At 39.6% G+C, this 22,288-nt stretch overlaps 2 protein-coding genes across 4 annotated transcripts in view; one reads left to right on the forward strand and one right to left on the reverse strand.

The window, feature by feature from the left end:
- Positions 1-319: 319 nt before the first annotated feature.
- SNAP29 (synaptosome associated protein 29) lies at positions 320-10,952 on the reverse strand. Its single transcript, XM_067306897.1, has 5 exons — positions 10,737-10,952; positions 8,974-9,170; positions 7,854-7,939; positions 6,564-6,668; positions 320-4,814 (listed from the first exon to the last, which is right to left on the reverse strand). The coding sequence occupies exons 1-5, from the start codon at positions 10,929-10,931 to the stop codon at positions 4,657-4,659; spliced, it is 741 nt and encodes a 246-aa protein (XP_067162998.1). The 5' UTR covers positions 10,932-10,952; the 3' UTR covers positions 320-4,656.
- Positions 10,953-11,435: 483 nt separating this feature from the next.
- PI4KA (phosphatidylinositol 4-kinase alpha) overlaps positions 11,436-22,288 on the forward strand; it is a 66,569-nt gene continuing 55,716 nt past the window's right edge. Inside the window, exons 1-9 of one of the 3 annotated variants that reach the window (XM_067306930.1) lie at positions 11,436-11,648; positions 14,276-14,392; positions 15,973-16,066; positions 16,760-16,848; positions 17,359-17,431; positions 17,774-18,033; positions 18,672-18,738; positions 20,697-20,845; positions 21,477-21,542. In XM_067306930.1, coding sequence (XP_067163031.1) covers positions 11,436-11,648; positions 14,276-14,392; positions 15,973-16,066; positions 16,760-16,848; positions 17,359-17,431; positions 17,774-18,033; positions 18,672-18,738; positions 20,697-20,845; positions 21,477-21,542 — 1,128 coding nt within the window. Of the gene's footprint in view, positions 11,649-13,869; positions 14,170-14,275; positions 14,393-15,972; positions 16,067-16,759; positions 16,849-17,358; positions 17,432-17,773; positions 18,034-18,671; positions 18,739-20,696; positions 20,846-21,476; positions 21,543-22,288 lie in introns of those variants that run through there. The other 2 variants (XM_067306932.1, XM_067306931.1) reach the window with 2 other exon arrangements.

The following is a 22,288-nucleotide window of genomic DNA, read 5'->3' on the forward strand; positions in this document are numbered from 1 at the left end:
ATAACAGTCTAAGTAGAGGTTAGGGCATTCTGGAGACTTTTGACATCCCCAAATTTGGGACCACACAGGAATATTATATACCCATTGCTTTAGAGCTTTCAAGATGGAACTGGCATTATTCATAGTCTGCCCTGCTTCTCACCTTCTTCATGTATATATCCAGTTAATGGTATTCCTCATAGACACAAGTAGCATGGAAAGACACTTTTCAAGCAATATCTTGGATTATTTTATCATCATAAGTTAAAGTTTTGCATAAATGAATGCCTGTCTGCATTCCTCTTTCAGGATGCAGGAGAATCAACTCAAGAGTCAAACAGAAATTTAACACCTTCTTTTTATTCTCAAGAAACAAAAATCACCACCTGCAAACTAATTCTGATCTAACTGGCACAAAAATTAAATTTAATAGACTATGTCTACCTTTTTAACAGATCTTATTATGGAGAAGTGTCAATACAATTATATTTTGAAGAATAATGGGAAATAAAGGCAAAACTCTCCATGACCAAAAAGCACCTTTATTGACCATCTTACCATTCAGCACTCATTTAATTCAATATCCTAAATTGCTGAACTACAGTCCAGTTTAGCATTTAAATAAGAGAAAAAGATATTTCAATCTGACTTGTATAAAAAGTGTTATATCTGGGTGGCATATAATCAAAGAACTATTAAAAAAGCCATATACACAAATAATTACTACCTGCAATTTTGATGATTAAGCTCCACAAATTTCAAAGTCAAACATAATACACCTCCTCCATATGACATTATTCTTGTAGAAGTGCCTACAAAAGTCCATCTGTTCTGAAGGCAGTGTGGTTGGAAAGTATTTTCTATTTCACCATTTAACAAATTACAATCACTTCACAAAAATTACTAGGAAGCAAAATATTTCAGATAAATTTCACACATTAAAAAAAAGCTAAAAAAGGCTAAAGCCTTTTTTCAGGGAAAGGCCAGATTCAAAGACAGTATTTTGTATATAACCTGAGTAAAGGCAGTAGTTTCTCCTAGAAATTTTGGATGGCACCCATGCTCTGCCCTCATATTACACTATATAGTGTCCCAATGATTTCAGTAGGCCAATACACAACAAGCCTTTGTAAGACAGACTAAAAGTCAGCTGCACAACATCATTTGTTACCATATTTAATTCAATGCTCAAAAAATTTATAATCAACTACACTGAGGAAACTAGTAGCCAGTTACTGCTCCACCCTTCTCTCCCCTCTCTTCCTTTTTTAGAGTATATCTTATTATCTATATTGGGAAGGGTATGCTCCTTCCCTGTATTTTATACCTCTTCTAAATTTACTAGCACACCTTTAAAGAAAACCTCATTCTACAAAGACGACAATAGAATTTTTTTTGCTAACTTATTCTTAACTTAATATTACACTTCTACTCAAGCCAATAAGAATAACATTAATTAGAGCTCTTTTGCTGCAAGGACATTGATTCCTATGCCAACAAGACTATTTAGGCAGAACAGGTGGTTTAACTTACCAAGTCAGCACTTCAGTGAAAATGCAGTTTCTTCTGAAAGTCCTGTCCCTAACACAAGATAAGTTTTTCAATGGTATCCAACAAGAAATAAAAACTGTACTTTATCTCAGGAACTAAAAGGAAAGTTACAGAAATAAGTCCTCAGTAACATGTGCAAGATGAGATTTCCTGGAAAGGCAAAAATCTTTTTTTTTTCTTCTTTTAAATTCCCTTTTGTGCAAGATGCAAAGTTATTTTAGCCAGCAAAAAAATTTCATCACTGTTACAAAACAATATTGTGTCTTCATGTCAGTTAGACTTAAGTTCTTTAGCAGCAGAAAGTATAAAGCATTTTTATGAAAGCTGAGAATGGAAAGGGAATTCGGTTTGCAGCAGATAATCATTTATGCCCGTGAGAAATCTTTATTCCCACAAAAGAAAGCTGATGTGGGAAGTAATCTTTTAAAACAAGGCCATTAAGCGAAAGTAATAAATAGAGCAGGAAAGCCCAAGTAGTGAGAAAATAAAGGCGTATGTTACTCACTGACACAGTGAATGGGATTGTTAGAAGAGATGAGAAGTTAGACCTTTGTATAACTTCCACATGGCTGAATTCCTGGTTTTCTAGTCTGTTTGGATCGCGAGGCACTCAAAGCAGAAAAAGATTTTTTTAATTCCCCTTCCCTGTCTGCTTTTTAAAGGCATCAAAGATATCTAACCAGGATACAGGAAACTTCTAGTAAGGCTGATATAACTAAACTGTCAATCAAGAAAACTGAGTCAGTTTTGTGAAATAATTTAGACTGAAAAAAAAATGGAAGAGATTACATCAAAAAGGTGACATATTTCACTCTTAAATCAACTGTAATTTTTGCTTGGATTCAAGCTGTACATTTCTTTTTATTACACATAACAGAACTAGATCTTCCAGCGAAATTTCTTATCTGTTAACCATAACTTACTGGAGAAAACGTCAACCTACATCCCAGCCATCAAAGTCTTACTTTGGAAAGAATCAAGCTGTAAGGTAGTTACATTAAGATGAAGGTAGATTTCAGACTAAAAAGGAGTGTCATTTGGGACATTTTTTTAATATTCTCTGTTGTGGACAGAATTTACAAGTCCTCTTCTTAAGAAACAAATGTGTCTGTTAATCAGCACTAGTGTAAGAAAAAACAAAAACTAATTCTTTTCACCTTTTTAATTAAAAAGGGGAGAGTCAAATAAGAAATCAAAACAGGTACAATCAAAATTTTAACCTTACTTCACTAAGGTACTTATAATTTTGAAAACTAATGATCCATTCTATCTGCTAAAGAAACACATCAGCCTTCTTGAGGTATCAAATCAAATCATTCGTGAATATCCTGGCAGAGTAAGAGAGAATTAATCATGGTATACACCCACAAGAGTAGATGATATATTGATATTAATAGGCTTTTTCAAGCTTCCAAGTGAATATACATGACAGTGAAAATTGAAAAGCTATGAAAGATACTCAATAGTTCATAAGTTTTTATGTTGCTGCAGGTCACAGCCTTTTTTAGGGAATGAATCAATGATATCAGTAAGATAAGGCAAAACATAGGCTCACCTCAAATCTCTTTCATAACTCTACTTCTGCTAGTAATCCCAGGAATAATTATTTTTTCAAAACACGATGCCCAAGTGTAGCTATTTTTAGTGATTTATTTTTCTACAAGTGAACTTTCATGAAACCTAGTGAAATAAGAAAGGCTCAGGATTTCTTAGGTCTGGTTTTACAGTCTAGTACACTTTGTAGCAAGTTATCTCAAAGTAACAAATCCCTTAAAAAAGGGAAGGAGAAAGGAACCTGAATGCCATGTTCCTAAAGGATACAATCTTGATAATCCTAAACTCCAAGATCTTCCTGTCATTTGTAAGACATGTGGCACCAGCTCAAAGCGACTATCACTTCTTAGCCACTCACTGTCATTTGTGATAGTGAGTGTTCCAATACTGACACAGGTCCCTACTGTGATACAGTGGTACGTACGACAGAATAAAACAAACTGGAAGGCCCAACTTGTATCTGGAAGACTCAAAAACATTTCTGTACTTTTCATCAGCTGCAGGAACTTTTTGTACCTGCTAAAGTCAGTGTCGAAATATGTGAATCATAGTTGAGTTTCCTAAAAACACTGACATTAAATAAAAGACTATAGCGTCTGCTCACTCCCTAATCACCTTTGTTTGAAATAAATATTAAATTAAGGAACTATCTCCTACAATCTGCTCATACAGAATCAGTCCAACTCTCCATTTTAAAAACGGAAGCTATTCTTCAAATAACTACCTAACTGAGTAGGTTGAGAAAGGGCAGAAAATGAAAAAGCAGAAGGTGCCAATGTATATGAAAGGAGCTTTTAGAACACATATGTTTGAGTCCTGATTTTGCTACCTAAACTTTTCGGGTCATTGTCATCAACAATTCTTGTACCGATCTTTACAGAAAATACTGTAAAGGAGAAAATTCTGTGACTCAATCATAAACACCATAGTTTATGGATCCACCATTTGGGAAAAGTCATCCTAGGAAACGGAACAAGTACAGGATATTATCATTACTGTCTGACACCCTTGATATTTTACAACTTCCATAGAACAGTTTGTTCCTTAATCCCCAGAAATGCCAGAGGGCAGTCACTTAGAATTATTTTTACAGCTGGAAATCAGCATTTTTTCAGAATTTAGAATAGCTGTAGGTAAACAGAACTAGCAACATTTGTTCTGAACCAAGAAGCACATTTTGTTCCCCTCCACACTCTCCCCAAAACAGAGGCAAAATGTAGTTACTTTTCTCATCGCAGCTCTCTGGCCAAGGACACTGAAGCATTGTGGACTGCAAATTCCTCCATGCACATGACACACAGTAATGTCATTGAACAGGGTATCCAGCATAAAAGCATTTACCAAGTGCTTGAAGATTTTACACAACATGCACTTTTTCCATGTACATTAGGAAAAAACTTAAGATAAAGATATTATGTTGCATATAAGATTATGCAATTTTAATGACAACAAAATCAATGACATACCATGAAAAAAAAAAGTAGATGTTGCCCAAGAATTTTTTTTGAGAGATCTGATGAGATAGGACAGCCAAGAAGAACTGATTCTGAAGTAAAAATTTCTATGAACCCTTTAAAGTTGTCGGACTCTTTTATCAGTGCTTGCAATGTTGACATCCAGCGTCTCTACTTTTTTAGTTAGCCGATCAAGCATATCATCCTGCTCCTCTATTTCTGTCTGCAGACCAAGAGCTAGGTTTTTCAGACGACTCAACCCAGAAGACATCTCATCTGTCAATAGACAAAGAAAGCATAAGGATTCAAAGCTGTAGAAAGGGTACTGTTTAAGGGGACACTGTCAAGATTCACTCTTCTCTAAAAGCTTGAATTAGAAAACATTAGCGACAAGTGCTCAAATTCAAGTATTCTCCTGCAATAGTGGAAGCACCAATATTTTATGACTGCTAGTGAATTACTATCAGAAAGTAATTACTTCCCTCTTCTTTCCATTACCAGTAAAGTACAAATGCTTAAAGTCAAATTGGATTTTTTATAAGGTACTGAGTAATGTAGTTCTTTTAATTTTCTTAAACATATTTTAAAGTAGGGCACAACTTCTCTCAGCTCAGTATACACAATATGCTCACTACCTCAATTATTTTTCTTTGAACTGATCTTTGTTGCAGAGATACAACTAATATACTAAAGATTTAAGCAGTTAACTGTTTAACGTAGTTGAAAAAAATCCCATCTCCAAATTCCAGATTTTGTAATTAAAGCTACAGGGAAACAAGATTATTGCATGATTGACTGGTACAAATGTTTCTGGAACTAGTAAGTTTTGTGTGGCCTGGGAATAGAACAAATGTGCTTCCACTAACTCTTACGCTTGACTATTTCTCTTTGATCTAGTTCTTTCTGATTTCTTTCCAATCTCATCTTTCTAGGTCAGATAAACAGTGACGCATGTGAGCAAAGAGGCATTTTGTATATATACTACAGAACAAAGGGGAAAAAAAAGCCAGCTGTATGTTTTTTGGAAGTAACACAAGAAATGAATATAATCCACAAATGAAATATTGACTGCCTTTTGATTCTTCTATTTTCTGCAAAACATGTATTTATTTCAAAAGCTGTGCGCAATTGTCTATTTTTTGGATCCAAACCGATGTACAATTTAATAACCGAGTTTTAACTGTCAGCCAGGTAAACTGAACACGTCTTTCAAAGTAAGGGGTAAGCTCTACATAACAAGGAACTAAGCATCCATGCTATTCTTATCTGGATGTTAATCTAAGGCAGTATTTTCTTCTTGATATTACTGATACTTGCCTAGTAAGATATTCAGAACAGGAGGATGAGCCTTCTTGGCCCAGTGATATTCCAGTCAACTTACAGGATGATTCAAAGAAACATTTTCATACTCTGAATGCAAATCTTGTGGGATACATCAGCAGTATTTCCTCATTCAAATGACAGAGATTTGCTAGCATATTCACATTTAGTAAGAATGCTTATTATTGTCAATACATGGCTTAAGAAGGCTAATGCTTTTGTTTTTTTGTTTTGTTTTTTTTTTTCTTTCTCCTGGTCTCTTTATTCAGTGGCAGTTCACAAACTAAAGATTTTTAAAGCACAAGAATACAACAGAAGAATTAAAGTATTGATGCCAATTACATATCAATTCCCATAATAAGTTTATATTATTCCAGGCATCCTAGCCAGGTTGTTGCTAGCTGATTTCATGTGAAATGCATTTCTAACTCAGATTTGTCATTTATCTTTGCAGGTAGTTAACCCACTGATTTCCCACAGTATTCAACCATTCAGACAATATATGTTTCAATCAAACATTGGACTCTGCCACGCAGAATGTTTTGAAATGCAGACTATAAGCAAATAATTTTTCATTATCAAAGTTCAGAAATTAACTAAATAAAAAATGTTTGCTGGGAATATATTATTTTACTTTTCTCTGTCTTGAGAACCAAAAACTGTGAAAATAGGACTATGTCAAACAGCTTCAATTTTCTCACTCACCTAAGTTGTTATCAATTTTCTGGTGATAAGCTCGCAGATGTTGATTCTTTGGATAAGCATCACATTGCACTGAAGAAACAGAATCTGCTCTGCTGAAATCGTTATCTGTTAACAATAAAAAATACAGAATGTTATATAATAAAAAAAGCTGCATATGAAAGCTGTAATTCTCTTTCCCAACTGCCTTCTGTAGTTCTGCTGGGTAGTTGAGAAAAAACCAACAACAAACACCACCACACCAAAACAGGTAGTAATTTCTACCAGCATTTAAGTGTCCTCCTAGGTCAAGCCACCCGAGAGTTGTTTCTGCCCTCTGCTGGACAGTCTTTTAATATTAATGAGTGGAGATTAATGTATCTAAAAAGAGGCCAAAAAGATCCAAGAAACGATTTTCAGTCAGCTGAGAAGCTTCTAGCTTTTCTGTAAACACAGGCATTGCCAATTTCACAGAGCAATGCTGGGTCATCCTCTTGGAGTTTCAGTTTAAAACACCAGAAGCGTACTTCCTGCACATCACATAAAAGTTGAAAAATTATCTATTCAGATTAGCTTGCTTGCTAATCAGATTTATCCAAACTACTTATGTGGCATTGTATTTCTGGATGCTAATTAACACCAAAAAAGTATTTCTTTACTTAGAGTTCTACATCTCTAAAGATATGCCACTGTTTTCTCACTCTTACCAAATAAATAACTGAACCTCATTTTAAAAAGTAACTTATTTTGTACACAAAAGTCATTCACAGAAGTTAACTCATTGTGAGAAAGGGGAACAAAACGAAACCCTGCGTGCTTCCTTGTGGGAATAAAATACTGACTTCAGTATGGCAGGTTAGCCTGTGTTTGCAATAACAAGGAAAACACATTTGAAAATTATGGCAAACCACAGTTAAGAAGGACAACCTCTGAACCTATGCGTTAACAGTTTGGCAAACACAGGATAAGTCTGCCTGCACATTAAGTGGATTCTTGGCTATAGTCTCCTCTGCGCATATACAAGCGCTGGATTCTTTTACAGTCTTTACTAGATACAGCATTAATCCCTTGCAGGAAGGGCTAAAAAAAAATCCATATACAAGTAATATTTTCATGTCTTGGGTATGATGAGTTTTAGGGACAAGCAATTCCCTAGAACTGATGGTCACGAAAGGTCACGTGCAAATCTCCATTAGGAGTTAGGTAGCAATGCAAGTCAAGAGTTGGGCAGGCTGAAGAGTCTGTGCATTTACCACTGTGCAAATCTCCCCTACTTGGATGACAGACATTCAGTATAAAATAAAATTAACAAACCTGAATTATCTAGCCTCCTTAAATTTGGATGACTTTCCTGGTATTTTGACTCTTGCTCTTTACTAGACATCATTGCTTCTTTTAATCTGGTAATGCAGAGAAAAAGAAAACATTCTTATGGACCAAAAACTTGATTCTGAATCTGTTAAACAAAAACAGGTATTTTATCCAAGAAGACTGAGTTTGTTAGACCCAATTCAACATGTCCTTTACAATGGACTGTTAGCATTTGTCTTCAGTGAAAGCAGAATAAGACTCTCTAGTGCTGAAAATAACAAAACTTTAGTATCAAGACAAAACTTCTTCCTCAGTCTTGGAGGCAAACTATTTCTTTCTGCTAGTGGGGGGACTCCTGGGAGGAAGGGAGGAGGAAGGGTAGGAAATCAATCCATTCAGCATTTTTACAAAAATTTCTTAGTTGAAAAAAGATACATTCACCTTCACAGCATTTATTTTTATTTACAACTTTTACTAAAAGGTCGAGAGATACACATAATGTTTAACAGGAACCATGTTCATGCTACAATCTTGATTTCCTGCTAAGACTGGAGTAAGCATGATAATTCAGAAGGCTCTTAAGAATTACCTGTGATGGAATTTCCTACAAATATGAGGTTATTCTTATCACTACAAATATAAAGAAAGGTAAAAACACTTCTAGCAGAGTCAAAGGAAAAAGAATCAACAGAATTTCTTTTACATTTTAAGTTCCCATTTTCTAGTGACTTTTCAGACATGCCACTGGAGATAAGTCTCCAAAAAAGGTTAAAAAGGTAGATGGATTAGGTGAAGAGTTTAGGTAGAAGACACATGAGTGAAACTAGGGAAATTTTGAGAAGACTTTGAGGAGAAAAAAACCTAAAAAACAGAAAAAAAGCCCAGAAGCCTGGTACTTGGAGAACTATGGAGGAAGACAGAGCATGTATGTATAGAGTAAAAAGTGAGGGTCCCTGATAACAGAATAAGGGAGGAGCAGGTGACTGGGCTATGTCCTGCTTTAAGAAGTACTTCAAAAAAACTACTCTAGATCCAGAACCTCACAAAAATTTTCTAATATCAGGCGGGTCTCTGGCTTGGCCCCAGAAAAGTACTATTATACCCAAATGTTTATTTTACTTACCTACTGTTAGCATTATATTCAGGGGTTCCATATGGTTCTGGCTTGCTTTCTGGAGGTTTGGATTTGAAGTAGTTTACCAAGCCCCCAAAAACGCTCTTAATGCTATTTATGTGTCTTTGACTAGTCTTCAAATCCTGGTCCATTTTATCTACCATTTGTTCTGTGCGCTTCAGTGCCTCTCCTTGACGTACAAGCTCCTAAAAATATCGACAGAAAAGGGGAAGTTAGTACGGATAAACTGCAACATCAAACATTTTTAACAGATCCTCTAAAGAAAAACAACAGAGTTCCTTCATCTACCCACATAATTTTTAAAGGCATCCAGCCTTTTCACTTATTCCTTTTCCTCCAGGGCATTTCAATCAAGAGTTGCTAGCCATCCATAATGATATGCTATACCAGCTATAAAATTCTCATAACTAAGCGAAGCCCAGTTTCCTGCCACCTACTACAAATGGGGTCTAGGAAGTTTCTGTATCAGCCCTCTATCAGGTTGAAATTTCTGTCCGTTCCTGCTGGAACAAGCATTGTATCAGATGGGTGATGTAGTGAAAACTACATTTTATGGCATATTGTTTATGGAATGGAAATGACCAACCAGAACTACTTATTGTTGTGGATGACGCTTTCATTGATAAGGGATACTATTTTCACATTATTGTTGTGTTCTAGATAACTTGGAAAAAGAACAGCTAAAGGAAATACATATATGTACATTCCTGTAGTATGGAAAAAAATCTAGCTTTTTTTTTCTCTAATACTTAGAGTGCAGGATTTGGAAATCCTGATACATGCAGCTACGTTATTTACTAATGCAGTAGCACAAACACTATTCCAAAGTAATCCAAAGATTAATTCTGGCAGTAAAGCTGCCTGTGGCTAACACTAACAAGAAAAAAAGACTTCAGATTCATATTCTCTCCAAAGTTTTGGAAATTCTAGTTGAATAAACTTACTTTCTCACTCAAGCAATCTAGCTCACACAGTTCAAATTCTACCATTAATCCAATATTAAGCCTACATCCCGACTCCTTATTTCAGCTTCTCATTAAAAAAAAAAAAAAAAAAATCACAACTCGGCAAGTTCATGGAAGTGACACATGTAGCCGTCTTCAGCATAACCACCTATGACAGCTTGGGGATGGCCTCAGGATGACTCGGGCAATCAGGCTACTAACATTCAAGTAAACACTTCATTAACGGGTGACATAATCCACAAGGCCTCTTAATATAACCCCTATTCTGAAACAACTCGGTAAGAACGAAGGAAATGATTAACAGGGATAAAACTTGGCACATGATAAACAACCATTCAAGAAGGCTTTTCATTTAATCAAGAGAACAGCTACGGCTTTTGAAAGAACTTTGTACCCAGATAAAAATAGGTGACCCTTAATAAGGATTCGTAAGAACGCTTAAAAGCAGCTGAAAACACGCCCGAGTCACAGGCCCGGGAGCGCACAGACGGCGCGGCCCGCGCGGGATTTCGCCCCGAAGGGACGCGCCGCCGCCGCCCCCCGCTCAGCCCCCGCGCACGCAGCGCCGCGCCGCCCGGGAGGCCGGAGGACAAAGCGCGCGTGCGGCAGCGCTTCAGCCGGAGGAAAGCGCAGCAAAAACCCGAGGAGAAGCGAAACAAAAACCGGAATGGAAGCCCAAACCGCAGGGCTCCTCCCTCGGGGGTGGGGGGGTCGCGGAGCCCCGGGCGCTGGGCCCGCCGCGGGAGCGGGGAGGCCGCCCGCCGCCCCCCCCCCCCGCGCACCCACCTCGGAGGCGGCCACGCCGACGCGCTCCGACTCGTAGAGCAGCGCGAGGGAGCGGGTGGTGCTGTCGGCCGTGGCGGCCGAGCGCCGCAGCACCTCCCGCTGCAGGTAGCGCTGCCGCTCGGCGCCGTCCGCCGCCGCCTCCTCCTCGTCCTCGTCCGCGGCGAAGGGGTTGTAGCTCCTCGGCGGGGCCGCCATGGTGCCGCCGCCCGCCTCGCCCTGTGAGGAAGGGGCCGCGGTGAGCGCGCCGCGGGGAGGGCGCCGCAGCGCCGCCCGCTCCGCCCGGCCGTCCTCCCGCTGCCCGCTCCCGCCCGCCGCTGCTCACCGCCGCTCGACCCCGGCTCCTTCCGCCCGCAGGCCGCCGCCGCGCCGGGCGGAACCATGGCGGCGCCCCCCGGGGCGGGGCGAGCGCGCGGCCGCGCTGCTGGGGGCGGGCGGTGGCTGGAAGGGACCATCGCGGCGACGGGGGAAGAAGGTGGGGGGCGGGCTGAGCTTGCAGTCAGGGCCGGGCAAGGGAAACGGCACAAGGGAAGAGGCAGGAAGGGGCAGTAACAACCCTCTGTGAGCGAAGCCGCCGCGGGCGCCGCCATCTTTGTGGCGCGATTGGCCCTGCGTGGTCCCGCGGGGGGGGCGGCGGTCTCGCGAGAGGCGCGGCGGCGGCCCGTCTTGGGGGCGAGGCGCGGGCTCCCCCTCCCCCACAACATGGCGGCGGCGGCGGTAGCGGCGGCGGCAGCGGCCGCCGCGACGGCCGCAGCGGCGGCGACGGCCACGGCGGCAACGGCGGCGGCTGCTCCCGCCGTGGGGGCGGGTGCGGGGCGGGGGAGCAGCACGGGCACCGCGCGCGGCTTCTACTTCAACACGGTGCTGTCGCTGGCGCGGTCGCTGGCGGTGCAGAGCCCGGCGCCTCTGGAGAAGGTGAGGGCGGAGCGGGCCCCGCGGGTGGGGGGGCCGCCACGCGTGTCGGGGCCGCGTGTGTGCGGCTGCGTGTGGGAGGGCCGTGCCACGGGTGTCGGGGCTGCCACGCGTGTCGGGGTTGCGTGTGCGTGTTTGTGACTGTGTGTGGCAGGAAAGGCCCCACGCGTGTCGGGCTGCGTGTGCGTGTTTGTGACTGTGTGTGGCAGGAAAGGCCCCACGCGTGTCGGGCTGCGTGTGGGGGAGGGGAGGCGCCACGCGTGTCGTAGCCGCGTGTGGGAGGGGAGGCGCCACGGATGTTAGGTGAGGAGGCGTCAGGCTTCCTCTGTGGAGGAGGCGTGGGGTGCGCGTGGGGAGGCCTCCCACGCTTGGGCCGTGTGTCGGGGGTCGCGGCTGTGCGCGTCGCGGGGCGGTGGAGCGGGTTGCAGCTGCGTGTCAGGAGGGCTGCGCGTCGTGGCCGTGTCATCCACGCGTGCATGTGCGTGGGGAGAGGCAGGGACGAGCGCGGGTGTCTGCGCGTGAGCGTGTCCCGTTGCGGGTGGGAGCCGCGGCCGCCGCTGCGCGGGGCCAGGCCTGGTGGGGGCTGCACTGGCCGTGTAGCCCAGCTCATCGCGCGAGCTGTGCGCGTGTGCATGGGGGGCTGCTGTCTGAGCGCTGCGCGTGTGCTGCGAGCTGCTCTGTGGCCTTTTGTGGCTCCTCTTTGCTGAAACATAAATAACTGCGTGGGTTGAGGTGTTGCTGTGGGAGGAGGGCGCGGCAGTCGCGTGCTGGTGCGCTTCACAACATGGAGAAAAGCGGTCCTCAAGAGCTACGGGGTGACTGTGTATCCCAGAAGTTTATGGAACATAGTCTTGAGGCATAACTAGCTTGATTAGCATAATTAGCTCTGCTTGCTTAAACCCACATATCAGGTTAAATCAAAGTGATGCAATTACCTAAAGGTGAAAACTGTCCGATTAAGATGAGGATCGATTCAATGCAAACCTAAATAGGTGAATTTTAGTCTTGGAACAGTTCCCTTTGTGGGTCTTTATTGCTCATGTGAAACAGCTGGTTTGTTCAAATTGTGCAGGAGAAGAGGAATAAGACAGCCTAACGTTTTGGTAGTTGGCTTCTCTGTGCATAAAGTGGCTGAACTCCTAAATTGCCTCATGCGTTAATGAAAGATGATTAAATTGTTGAAAAGTACAGCTCTGTGCTGATGCTATAGTATATGACTTATTTTTGGCCAGCTGTTTCAGACTTTTTTCTTAGTTCTTGTTCTGGAAACTTGCCACTAGTCTGACAGCTAACTGTAAATAGTTCTTTTACATCCCACTATTGGTTCAGCAGTATCCAGTGATTCTGTCATTTATAAGAATGTATACCAGGAGTTAAATTATATTAACAGTTATATCTCGTTAAAGGTATTTACTCATGTTTTTCAGAATAATAACCTGATGTGGAGTACATGCATTAAAAGTTATTTTCCAAAGTTTGTATTTCCTTTGCTGTACTTTATGTTAAGCAAGAGGATTATTCATACTAATTTACAGGTTTTGTAATTACAAGGTGTCGCAGTTTAAGGATCAGAATCTTACCTTCCACTGGCCCCCCAGTAAGTTCTTCTAATCCTCTAGGGAAACAGTTCCTTGGTTTAGAAATTTCAAGGCAGGGTGTTTAAAGTGGGTTATCTAAATAGGAAGGGACTTGACATTCAAACGTAAGTATTCATTATGACAGTCTCTTCTTGGTAGTATTTATTAACATCAAGGAGATTTATGGAAAGTCCATATGCTTGTTGCATTTTCCCCCTTTTTACTGTTCTGTAGGCAAACTAAATATCTGAGGGATTTGGTATATTCTTCAGTTGTGTGTTAGCTGGGTATGGAATGAAATAAAGGGTAAGTAGTGGGGAAAATAATAGTTCTGGAAACTTAATCTGTTATGTTAAAAGGATTTGAGCAAAAGTCACACTCATCTAAGCAGCAGAGTTTATTTTTGAGTGCTGTGTACGAAGGAAGCATTGGTGCAACTGTAACAAAAGCTCCACCCACCTGGTTCTTGTTTACAGGGATTGAGTAGATACCATATGTGTGCCTATTGCATATTTCTTGCACATCCAAAATGCCCAATGAATTAGTTGAAGAAAATTTTTAAGTTGACCCTCGTTGTGGTAAGAAGTTTGACACTTATTTGTAGATTTTTTTCTCTTTTTCTAATATCTGTCATTCTTCACTCTTTCCTAGCCATTAGATGATTTCATTAAAAGACTGATGACTAAATGAGGGGTAATATGGCCATCTGATTCCCTTCCAGAAAAGGGAAATGCTACAGTCCACTTCAACTATAGGAAGTCTAAACGAGTCTTTCTGAAAATTGCAGCCTGTCAGCTTGTTTCTCTGCTGTGAAAATATTTGCAATTGCATTAGCACTACCCAGGCCTATTGCTTGGCGTGCTCTAGGGCATGGATGTGATGGCCTGCTCTCTTCTCCATCAGTGAAAAGCTGGGGGCTGTTTGCATTGCTCTCTTCAGGTCTACTGGTGGGTATTTGAAAGGTAGTTTTAACACATGTACTGTTGTTATTTTGGATTGTGTTTTGACATTTCTGGTCTTATTCTCCTGGCCTTTCCCTCCGCTTTTTTTCAGGTACAAAAACTGCTCTGTATGTGTCCAGTGGATTTCCATGGGATTTTCCAGTTAGATGAACGTCGTAGAGATGCTGTAATTGCTTTGGGAATCTTTCTGATTGAATCTGATCTTCAGGTATTATTTTTTTCTGTCTCATGTTAACTGCATGTAACAGAAGGATTTTGGAATAATTCAGATATAGTCATTCAGTGAATGAAAAGTTGGTATTTACTATACATTTAAATTACTGTAGTGTCAAGAACCTTAAAATCATGAATGTGTTACACATATGCAAGTGTCCTTCCTCTAAAGAGTTGACTAAATACAAGGTCAGAGATAACGGATGGGTACAGGCAGGAGAGCACAAGGAGGTAAGGACAGTACTGAGGAGTGTGATGAACAGTGGTCATGGCACTGTCACAGCCAAACTGCTGTCCTGTTTTTCTGTGGACATCATAGCAAAACACAGCTTATTAAGGAGGGAAAGGAAAGGTTAAATTGCTTTACAGAGGTTTATGGGGGAATGTAGCCAACACAAAAGTGGTTGCTTGCAAATCTTAAAAAGTAGTTGATGAATTGACTCTATGGCATTGAATTGGAGATAATAGATAAGGGAGGAGAGTGGCTTTTAAAAGGAAGCATGAGGTGTAGAAGTTCCTTGCTTAGAATGTGTGGTTTCTGAATATGAAAGTGAGAAAAGACTTCAAAGGTATAGGCAAGCTATTCAGGAGGATTTGCTCAAAACATATGTGCCATTGCTTGTCCTTTCCACACCTGCCTCTAAATGATAGTTATGTTCAAACATACTCCTGCTCCCGAAAGTCAGATGTGTAATGGCTTTTTTTATATCTAAAATAAAAAGACAGACGTGCACATAGGTTGCATTGTGTATGAACATCCCTTTTATGTCCATGAACTAGGAAGCTGTCAGCCTTTGTGAAGGGCTGGTTATATTCCCTTTGAACTCTAGTAGTGGTATTTTCTTGCAGAAGAATGAAAGGATGTGCTTAGTCCTAGGTCCAAAGTCATTAGACATCAGTTTAAGTCCTTCAGTGTGGATGGGATTTGGATTAGGCCTGAATTTCCTTCTGTTTAGTGTCTATCTAGTGCAATATAGTTGAATAGAAACAACTTTATTATCAACTTTGTCCTTTTTGTGTTGTTTTGTGTGGTATGAAGTTTAAACAAGGTAACTGTATTAATGTTTCTTAGCATTTTTTTGATGCCTGACATTTTCAAAACCAGCAGTTAGTATTAATTAATCCAATCCTGTAAGGAAAAAAAGTGCAGATTAGGAAAATGAGGAGTTAAACATGTGTCTTGTGGCTTGCCTTGCCTAAAGCTGTGGGGTAGCTTCCATATACTGAGTTGGGACCTAGAACTTCTGATTTTCTAGCGACTTTAAAGTTATTTTGTGACATTGCTGTGTGTTTTGCTGTATACCAATGAATGAGTTAGAGAAAAAAGATCCAGAGTAATACTTAACCTCAAATTTTACAGAGAATGAACTGTTGCTTAGAATGACGTGATTCGATTTATAGCACTGAATTAAGTGGTTGACTTATCTTTGCTTGTGTTGAAATCAATTTTGCAGTATTTAGGCAGCCTGTAGAGTAATGTAGCTAATGTACTCTTCCTCCATATCTCCAATATACCTTGAGATTATATTGTTCAACTTTTCTTCTCCATTTTAAATAAAATATTTTCCTTTTCAGCACAAAGATAATGTAGTTCCTTACCTCCTTCGACTTCTGAGGGGTCTTCCCAAAGTCCAATGGATAGAAGAAAGCAATGCACGGAAAGGCAGAGGTAATGTTTGGGTTTTTTGATTATTCTCATGGAATACCAGCTAGGAAATGGAAATAATGAAGGTTATTCAGGACATAGTACAAGGGGAGGTGGTAAGTCCTGTTGTGTCCTCAGCTGTTGACATGACTGCCTTTAAAATTGATTGTTCTTTAGAAACCAGAGAGGAATTTGATAGCTCCCAGGTTTCCTGTTTGACTGCTTTGTGATAAATTGTACTTTCCAAATAATTAAGCACTCAATACATTTTAATGCTAAATTGAAAGAAATTATATAGTAGCTAAAGCAGGAGAGTGGAACCTGAGATTTGTATGCTCTGCTTTTAGTTTTGATACTTAGTTGCTCCTTAAGCCACTTAATTTCTTGCTCTCTTAAGGTCTCTTAAAATGAATAAAAGAATATTTCTTGTATCACAAGGGATATTATAAAATTTAATTAGTTTAGTGTTTTTTGAAAATTAGTTGAAAGCCTGGAAAACTTTTTAACAATTTAAAATATTCTTTTAACATCTCATGCTTAAGTTATGATTAGACTGTACTTTTAAATCTTATACATGGTATTTATCTGCAGATAATTTCGGAACTGTATGACATGGGGAATCACTTAAGTCATTTTGTTGTATTATTATTTGTTCTTTATATGTTGATTCTCTCTGACAACGCTTAAGTGACTAATTTTCCATCTTTTATTTTGCAGGCTTGCTTCCAGTTGCAGAAAACTTCAGCTTCTGCTTGGTGACGTTGTTATCAGATGTCGCTTACAGGGATGCATCTCTTAGGGAGCAGGTAAAGTTTGCTCTAAATTTGGGTTGATGTTGTACCCAGTTCTCTAATTCTGCAAGGCTGAGAAATGTCTAGAGAAGAGAGTACCACATCTACTTTCTTTCTTGCAAGACTATGTATCCTTTTGCATCACTTTACTTGTGTTAATTAACACAAGTAGGTCAGGTACTCAGAAGTTATTCATAAACCTGTTTTCACTTCTGACAGTCAAAGGGTGTTGATCACTGAGCCCAGCGTTTTAAAATTCAAGTTTTGATATTAAGGTTAGGACTGCTGCAGTTTTATTCTGCTAGTACACATCAGTTAGCTGAAGACTATTTATGCTAAGGAAGTTGCGTTAAGAAGGAGGGCAATGTATTTTTTTTAATCACGTAACATGAAAAAAATCCTGTTTAAAGAGATCCTTAAGTTAGTATTTGCGAGTTTCATCTGAGTAACTGTAATGATCTAGTATAAAGTAATAATAACTCTTTACCAAAAGATGTTTTTGTACCTCTGTCTTGACTGCTTTAGATTTTGGATGCAGTTCTGCAAGTAATGCAGTTTCTGCTGGGAATGTGCCAGACCCCCCAAATGCATGATAAAGGTACTGTTAAAATAACTCTTTATATTTTTACTGTATCTTTAACTCCTGTCCTCTGAACTTCTCTTGTGTTTTCTAATTGTCAGGATCACTTCTGAAAAGTGAAAAGCTTTTTCCTTTGACCAAGACTTTTCTTACCGCATATTTTCTTGTTGCTGACTAGTAAATATTGAAGCTAGAAGTGTATTAGTTTACGATACCTTTGTGTTTTTTTTCCCTGTTTGCACAAGTAGGTCTGTGAAGCACATTTTGCTGAAACGCTGTTTAGTGAACTGGTAGCAAAAATGGGGAGAGGAAGTTTTAAGTTATTGCTGATATACTGTTATATCTATTTTTCTTTTCCAGAATATTTATGCAAATATGCAGTACCCTGCCTGATAGGAATTTCTCGAGCCTTCGGTCGCTACAGCAATTCAGAGGAGGCTCTTCTATCAAAGCTTTTCCCTAAAATTCCCCCGCATTCCCTTAGAGTTCCAGAAGAGCTTGAAGGAATTCGACGACGATCGTTTAATGATTTCAGATCAATTCTTCCCAGTTCTCTACTCACTGTCTGCCAAGAAGGAACATTAAAGAGAAAGGCCAGCAGTGTATCTAGCATCTCTCAGGTCTGTATGACTTGCTCTATGATGAAGTTCTTGCTTAAATTATTTTGTGTTCTTGGTGGAATTAAGACAGCCTTAAGCTTTGGATGTGCAGACAGTCTCTTAACACATTATTTATACAGATTCAGAGATCTTTATTTTGGTTCTAGAGCTCTTCCTGAGCTACAAAATAATTAGTGACAGTTAAACTAACAATTGTCTTATTGTGGAATGGTTGACAAATCCTATTCCTTATGTTACCCTCCTGAGAAAAGAATGATAATTTATATCTGAGAATTTGGGAAACTGGCACTTGATGGCTGGAGTTTTTTCAGAAGTGAGCTCTCACTGGTTTCAACAGGAGCTGTGGGTGTTCATTGTCTTAGGGGGAAAATGAATTCAGATGCGTGTTCTGAGATCAGTTTGCCATTGGCACAGTTATGTGCAATACGGGAATCATCATTCTGATCTGTTTCCTTTAATCAGAAGCACTGACTAGCTTTCTTTAACTTCCTATTTTTGGTTGAAACTGAGCTGTTAGGCCTGGCAATACACAGTTCCTGTTATTTTTGCTGGAAGCTGTGTATCTTTATAAAATGTGTGAATCTGTTCTCTGGGAGATTTCTTAATGTTTTATAAATATATCTTGTGCAATGTTTCAGGTTAGTCCTGAGCGTGGAATTCCCCCTCCCAGCTCTCCTGGAGGATCTGCAATTCATTACTTTGAAGGTAAATTGTTTTGTGAAGGAACAGTGATTCTTGATTTTTGTTATGCCTTACAGAAAACTTTGAGAAGCAAAATCCCTTTGACCTCTTTCTTTGCCCTCTAGGATTCTTATAGTAATTCTCTAGCACGTGCTTGCTAGGATTCTGAAAAATTTTGAGCTGTAAAGACAGTAGGAAGTTGTTATTGCTAACCCCAGTGGTTTCCAGGCTCAGTTGTTTCTGGCAGTCTTCTGAGAGAGACATGATTTCCTGACTGCTAAGCTGTGCCTAGAACTGAAGAGCTTAATTCAACTAGGCCAAAAATATTTCACGAGATTAGGCTGAGTAACTTTCAGAAATAACTATTAATATTGTGCTTCACTAGACAAATTGGTAAACTAGAGTCTGCAATTTTAAAACCTCTCTGGCATGTTGTACAGATTCAAAACAACTACTCCGTTTGAAGTAAAATTGATATAGATCATTGTGTAAGCTCAAGTAATTTGCTGAAGTGAAAAATTGTCCTTGGAAAATCAAAGTGAAAAATGATACAGGAGACACTGAAGCACAGTACTCACTAATATATATCAGTTACTGTTTCCCAGAAAGGAGAGATTTGAAAAACCGTCCTGAGTTAATAAATGAACTCTTAACCACAGGCTTTTGGTAGAGTTCTAGCTGTGACTTCTATACTGTGACATGTCAGTGCAGGGCTTAAATAAAACAAGTCTTGTGTGAATCAAGTGGAGAACTCGTTCTGTATCTAAGGTGTTTTGGTGTCTCTGTTTTTGTCTGTTTTCTGAGGTTTTTAACAGTTTGGGTTTTCTCCCTTTCTGGGTCATTCTCCTCTCTGGCTCCCTGGCTTAAATTAGCTTCTTCCACATGACTCTTCTCTTTCCTTCATGTTAATATTTGTAGAGGCATCTGTCTTCCTTAATCATATCACTGGGGTGCAGGGTAATTAAAATGTCATTGTTAAATGACCAGGTAAGAAGAGACCTGTTTATCCTCTGTCCACCCTGTTGCACCAACCTGTAACTCTTCAGCTTTAGATTCTTCATGTTTTGAATTAAATAAAAAGGGGGACGGGCAGTGGAGTAGATGGAAACAGTAGTAGAAGAACACTAATTGTCTTAAAACCATTGGTGGGTGGTGCCCATTTTTGTAAAAATTGCTGAATCATAATAATTGTGACACTAACAGAATTATCATTCCTCTAATCAGAGTTTTATTTTCAATGCTGACTTCTACCAGATGTTTCGGATATAGGCAACCCTTGTATTACTTCCCATAATATACTTTGATAGTCTTATTTTTCTGAAGCAAGATTGATGGCCTTGTTTTTTTTTCTGGCCAAGGCTAAGGGTTTAGAAAAAAGAACTGAAAATGATTTGTTTTGTTGTTGTCAATAAATGGTGCAATAGTGCCAAAAGCACTGTGGTTAACAAATTATTGCTTAATAAAATATTTGAATCTGAAAAATAATTTGATTTCTCTTATACCTTCAAATTACGGTAGTGAATTTGCTCCTCTTCTAAAATGAAAGCTCTGTGATGTGTTCACTTGATCTAATACAGGAGGGATCTCTGCAAGATGGTGTTGACTTTGTTCTTTGTACTTCTGTGCTTTTAACCAAAATAGCATTACAAATGTTTTTAGGTAAATGGTATTTTAGGTAAATGTTTTTTAGGTAAACGGGAAAGCTTCTTGTCAGCAGTGTTCATGACATGAATGCAAGTTGCTAAAATGAATTCTTTCCAAGTTATTGTGAATTTCTAATGAACACATTTTTTCATTATAGTTTTGTGTTTTGATTTACCAGTAGATTAGCTGAATTGAGCCTCTTCATGGCTTTTGAGTTAAAACTTAGCTGTGTTGGAAATAACTTTTTGAGTAGTGACTAAACATTGCCATTAAAGAAAATTTATATATCCTTCCCTCTCTCCCTAAACTTTTATTTCTTGTTTCTTTTTTCTGGTCAGGTTCATACCTTCCTGATGGGAGTGCACTAGATCCTGATTATTATTTTTCTACAATCAGCTCTAGCTTTTCAGTTTCTCCTCTTTTCAATGGCATTAACAATAAAGAGTTTAATATCCCACTGGAAATGCTCCGCCAGCTGTTGCACATGGTATGTGATGGGTTGCTATGAAGACTGCAGTGGGATTGGGTTTTCGATATCCATGCTAGAATTAAATGTAGTATTTGTTTGGGCTGAAGAGGAAACTGCTCTTAGAATTGCATATAAAAGGCTGTGTTTGGTTATCTTTCAAGTTTAGTACAATGTGATTTCTATGACATTTAACATCATGCTTCAGTACTATTCCTATAAAGCTCCCATATGGAATGTGAAGAAGTTGCAAAATCAAATAGTGCTTTTGTCAAGTTCTTCCTGTTTGTGTCTTGCAGAGCACTTGATCTGAGGTAGCTTGTGTCCTGTTGGTTGTTGAAGTAGAGGATTGTTTTCTGCAGTGAGAATAAGATCCTTTTCTAGAAGGAGTTAGTTGCTGGGAATTCGTGCAAGTAGACAGAAGCTGGTGGCTCTGCCTACTTTCTGCACCAGCTGTTCTGGAACAGGGCGCAGAAGCCCAAATACAGTAAATCATGTTGCAGCCAGAAATTCTTGTAGACTTAATTTTATATGACAGTTTGCATTTAAGTGACTGGTGTTTCCTTTGGACGGGCAAAAATTGTATTGTCTTCCTAGGATTTTTCTTGATGAAACATGAATCCTTTTTTTTTTTTTTTTTCCTCCTGTGTAGGTAAAACAGATCGTTGGGGATTCTCTTCTAAAGAGCTTAGATGCTGTTGTAGCTGAAGTTGCAGAAGTATGTCTAAATTCCTTTTCTAATGACTTGAATACTTTTTTGTCTTAATAATTAATACTTGGAAATACATTAATTAGTCTTTTCTGTTTTAATAGTTAATACTGGGAAATACATTTATTAGCCTTTTACTTATGTACGGTATATCTCCTCTTTGCAAAATACTCAGTTCCTGTTTGATCTGTTCTTTCAGTTTTTTAAATTTAGCCTTGGACTGTGGAATGGGAGACGGGGAGAGATTTTCCACTAATATAAAATAGTTTTCCTCTTCAATGAACCATTCCACTACTTGACCTCTATTATCCCACTAGATTACAGCATTAATGGCTCAAAACTAATTTACTGTAGATTAAGATCTTTGTTGCCTGTTCTAGTAATATCATTGTCTTCATGTAAATAAAATGTATTCTTTTCCTTTTTCTGGCTTGGAAATCACTGGTACTGTTGTATGTGTCCTTTCTGCAATTTTTATAGTATTAGAATCTGTGGACCTTTACTTGTAGAGGTGGCATATTGCACAGTATACGTGTTTCTGTAGGCCTCTGAGTCATCGTTCTCGCCTTCCCTAGTTGCAGTTATATAACAGCTTCTGTCGCATCTAATCAAGTTAGTCTTACTTCAGTGGAGGCATCAGCTTGAACGGAGTATGTATTCAGCTGTGTGGGAAAACAACTTTGCTGTTCTTTCTACTCTTCTTTTGAGTCTGCCATATTTGAAATATAAGCCTAAGTGGGAACAGCTTCAGTTCT

The sequence above is a fragment of the Apteryx mantelli genome, chromosome 17, assembly GCF_036417845.1.
Source record: "Apteryx mantelli isolate bAptMan1 chromosome 17, bAptMan1.hap1, whole genome shotgun sequence".
In the NCBI taxonomy this organism is placed as follows: domain Eukaryota; kingdom Metazoa; phylum Chordata; class Aves; order Apterygiformes; family Apterygidae; genus Apteryx; species Apteryx mantelli.